Here is a 4,682-nt window from a genome sequence, read left to right on the forward strand (position 1 = left end):
AATTGGAAGTACATGTCAGACAAATCCCCATAACATTTCTAAATGTATAATAATTGTTTTATTATGGTTAAAAATAAGATGGTCTAGTAACATTAATTTAAATATTGTTGTTTAATAGACCTGGACTGGTCAACCATATGTAAAATGTGAAAAAATGCATTACTTTCAGAAGTTTATAATAAACAGCTCATAAGTAAATAATAATAATGTCAAGATTACAGTCTTTAAGTTGAATATATATGCTCCAAATTTATTTTAGACAAAAGACCATAATAAGCAGAACTCAGTACAAAGGAATAGTGAATATTTTTCTTTTTTGAAAAAGAAAGTAGGTGAGCCCCTCCAATATACAAATATATGAGTTTGTGAATTATTCAGATGCCACTGATTAGCAAACAAATAATGGATGCATAGTCTGAACCATGTATATGTTAATTGGTGTATTCTCAGAAGGCATATATGAATAAACAATACAAGCAAAAGTTCTAAGAATGAATCTCAGCTCGCTACACTTTAGGACTAGAAATGCTTAACTAACTTATTTCCAGTTTGCTTTACAACCTATCGGTGAGTTTCCATGATTTTGTATTACTAGTATTTGAAGCACTCGAAGTCAGGAGTGCCTAACTCATTTTGTAGCCATAAATGCCTGGGTTAAACTCCTAAAATGTTTAAACCCAATACATCAGACACTAGAATGCATAAAAGGAAGCCAAAGAACTAGTTGTTCCAACTCGGTTTTATGTAAAGTTTGAAGAATTTTGGGGTTTTACCTTTACTTCCTTTTTTTTGAGAGATGGCTGTCTGTCAAGCTCATCCAAATTGGAGATATTTGCAGTAAAAATCGGAAGTGCAACAGATTTAAGTGTTTTGAGGTGAAGAATTTTTACATTTTTCCAATTCTGCAACAACAAGAACAGTATATTAGGTAAAAATAACACGGCTGAATTGTGAACTGACTTGGCTTTAATGCAGTCAATCAGCAGTACCTTTGGTAACTTCTTAGCAATCACCTCAGCTGCCGCAATGATATTATCTAGTATCTCATCTGCTTTCATTCCAGTGTGACCTATACATGCTGTACTGAAAGAAGTGAAGAGTAATATTTATATGTGGGCAAATAAACATACTTCAAGTCATACTTCAAGACCATACACAGAAATTAAAAAAAGCCCACTTATCTGCAACTATCTTAACTTTCATAAAGTATGGCTGGCTATTGCAGGAGTCTTTTATAAGAAGTCAGAACAGATGTACCTGTATTTGGATATGCAGCTTCTGCCTTGTATTACTAAGCATATTACCAACTTAAGATAACTTTTAGATACACAATAAATGAAAAAAGTCTTACAAGAATAGAATATTTTATTAGACTATCTAATTCAACACAAACATTTTTCTAAGATTGTACTTGCTGTTTGACAGAGACAGTTGCCTAGAAATTCCTTAGGTATAAGGAAAGGGAGACAGAAAGTAAAACTTCTTTTAAGTAGAACTACTGATTTCTTTATACAGGTAAAGGTTCAAAATGACCTGTATCTGGAATGGTGACCATTAACCTCTTTTATTCACATATTAATGGAATAAAAGTAACTCACTTAAAATTCCTACAGTTCAGGTACAACTGTCCTTCAAGTGGAGTATTAATCTACTCATACTTACTAACAGCACCCTTTGTTGGTCACTGGGAGTGTAGTCCCCTGGATGTATTTTTGTAGTTCCTTAGCAAGATTTTTGGCTTTCAGGTTTACAGATAAAGGTGCCCTAAAAAAGAAAGAGGGGGGGAATTAATTGCAAAAAACCCAAAACAAACAAAACCAAACCAAAGCCACCCCCTCTCCCCCTGCCAAAACTCCAGCCAACCAACATTTTACTAAGAAGAATCTAATCTTAAAAAAGGTAATGCAAAAGGGATATACAGAATTTAAAGACCTACTTTTTCCTTTGATAAAAATGTTTTCCTAGATGTGAGGGCAAGAGCCTTCTAATTCGGTCATCAGACAGAAAGAGATCAAATCTGTTCAGGAGCCGACGCTTTGCTTCAAATAGTTTATACTCTTTTTTGAGAGTTTTGTATGAGATGATCTGCAATACAAGTAGAAGTTTAGTCCCCATCACTGCAAACAGCCTAGAATGCTTCTTAGAACTGCACAGAATTAACTTACATAATCAACAGTCTATCATGGTGCCTTATTTTCGAATGCTGAAGACAATCAATAGAAAAAGGACACAGTACTTTTTGTTTTAAGAACCAAACAATACGGATCTCTTGCACAGTAACTGCAAATCACCAAACAGAACTTAAGTACGTGGTGACATCTAAATCAAGGTTAAATACAATAATAAAATTATTTTCTACTATTATTGCTAGTAGCACAAACAATCTAATCCAGCTGCAAAGCGCTCAAATATTCTTTTACATTGTAAGTTTTTCCAGTTGCTTACTCAAACTTTTTTTAAATTGAGCATTTATGTAGCAATTACATCTGATTGCTAAAGATACTGTTTCAAATTGAAGAAATTATTCTGAGTAAATTTTAAAGTTTAGAAAAACTACCGTTTGAATAGTCAGGGAAATCTTACGAGAGATCATTAAGTCAGAACCATTGAGATTAGAATATTAAGAAGCAGAAAAGATCAACTACTTTCCCTTTTTCTTGGTACAAGAGGAAAGAAATGATAGTACTGTACTATACCATCATATATATCTCTTACCTGACTAACACTTTTGATCCCGTTTTGGATTAAAAGTTTTCTGTACAGATTTTCAGTCTGTTCTGCTGATAAATTTGGTTCATCCTTTGTGAACAGGCAAACCTCAGCTGTTTCTGGTCGAATGCCATGGGGCAGTGGTCTACAACAAGAATATGAGATAGATAGGGAATGTCTAAGAGGAGAAAGAAATTTCTTCCAGTACTAGGTCTACGCTGTCTACAGAGATCATCACCTTTTAACAAGTACTACAGGGAAGCTATGTATCTAGATTCTGGTCCTCGCTAACCACTAAATGTCCTTGGTGGATTCTGTACTTTTTACAGCACACAGAAATTTAAAAGTTAAACAATAATTTACCATGGCTTCAGTCAGATAAGCTGCTGAATCCATGTGTTCTGCCAGAACTCATGACCCCACAGGTCTTAGAAGGAGGAGGACCATCCTTTACATGCCTGAGGGACCGGATGCCATCCAGAGAGACCTGGACAAGCTCAAGAAGTGGGCCCATGTGAACCTCATGAGATTCATCAAGGCCAAATGCAGGGTCCTGCACTTGGGTCAGGGCAAGCCCCAGTATCAACACAGGCTGGGGGATGAAGGGACTGAGAGGAGCCCTGCCAAGAAGGACTTGAGGGTACCGGCAGATGAAAAGCTGGACATGAGCTGGCAATGCACGCTCACAGTCCTGAAGGCCAACTGTATCATGGTCTGCATCCAAAGAAGTGTGGCCAGCAGGTCGAAGGGAGGTAATTCTGCCCCTCTACTCCACTCTGGTGAGACCCCACCTGCAATGCTGCGTCCGGCTCTGGAGCCCTCGGCACAGGAAAGACATGGACCTGTTGGAAAGGGTCCAGAGGGCCACTAAAATGGTCAGAGGGATGGAACACCTCTCCTATGGAGAAAGGCTGAGAGAGCTGGGGTTGGTCAACCTGGAGAAGGCTCCAGGGAGACCTTACTTCAGCCTTCCAGTACTTAAAAGGGGCTTATGAGGAAGGTGGGGACAGGCTTTTTAGCAGGGCCTGTTGCAATGCAACAGGACAAGGGCTAATGGTTTTAAACTAAAAGAGGGCAGATTTCGACTAGATCTAAAGAAGAAATTTTTCACAATGAGGGTGGTGGAACACTGGCCCAGGTTGCCCAGAGAGGTGGTAGATGCCCCATCCCTGGAAACATTCCAGGTCAGGCTGGATGGGGCTCTGAGCAACCTGATCAAGTTGAAGATGTCCCTGCTCACTGCAGGGGGGTTGGACTAGATGACCTTCAAAGGTCCCTTCCAACCCAAACTATTCTATCATTCTACAACCATCCATTCTTCTCTCTTTACACCAGGACTGCATCCAATCATTAGTCACGTCTTTGTAGTACTGGGGCCCAGGTAAATAGATGTAAGCTTTCTAAATATAGCAAAGCTACAGTTTAAAAGAAAACTTATAATTCATATTCAGTTTTGGGTATCACAAGAAAGCTGCAAGAGTCTTTTTAATGATTTGGTGGAAGGTTAAGACAAGGAGACTGAGTTTTTTCCTTGACCTTCAGGATTGAAAGGCACATACTTTGTAACTGGCAACCCACAAAAATCGGTATTCTGCGCGTGCACGCAGCCAGCCCAGCCGAGTTCCCCGTCACACCACGGACGGGGCAGAGCAGCAGTCTGACCCGGCAGCGCTCGTTGACGGCACGGGAAGTGCCAGGACAGAACAGCGGCTGCCAAATCCTTTAAGCTCAGAACCAGCAAAGTGCTCTTTTCCAAACGAAAGACACGAGCAACCCCTGGGACTACATGGCCGAGGGCGAATTTCTTACATTTTGATGACCTGTGCCACCCGCGGGACCTTCCAGACCGTCACCAGGAGATGGACGTTCTCGCTCTCGTTGAGTAGCAGCGCGTCTCCCTTGCCCTTGCTTCTGGCGAAAGCCAGGAGGGCCTCCACCGCCTTCTTCACCTGCAACGGCACGACAGCGGCAGC

At 40.1% G+C, this 4,682-nt stretch overlaps 1 protein-coding gene across 1 annotated transcript in view; it reads right to left on the reverse strand.

The window, feature by feature from the left end:
* The window catches only part of RSL1D1 (ribosomal L1 domain containing 1), a gene marked incomplete at its 5' end in the record, with an annotated part of 6,557 nt that extends 1,878 nt beyond the window's left edge, over positions 1–4,679 (reverse strand). Inside the window, 6 exons of the mRNA XM_010287517.1 lie at positions 774–902; positions 990–1,083; positions 1,663–1,764; positions 1,937–2,085; positions 2,716–2,854; positions 4,519–4,679. Of these exons, the coding sequence (XP_010285819.1) occupies positions 774–902; positions 990–1,083; positions 1,663–1,764; positions 1,937–2,085; positions 2,716–2,854; positions 4,519–4,679 (774 nt within the window). The remainder of the gene's footprint in view (positions 1–773; positions 903–989; positions 1,084–1,662; positions 1,765–1,936; positions 2,086–2,715; positions 2,855–4,518) is intronic.
* Between the last annotated feature and the right edge of the window lie 3 nt (positions 4,680–4,682).

This window comes from Phaethon lepturus, unplaced genomic scaffold (assembly GCF_000687285.1).
Source record: "Phaethon lepturus isolate BGI_N335 unplaced genomic scaffold, ASM68728v1 scaffold45295, whole genome shotgun sequence".
NCBI lineage: Eukaryota > Metazoa > Chordata > Aves > Phaethontiformes > Phaethontidae > Phaethon > Phaethon lepturus.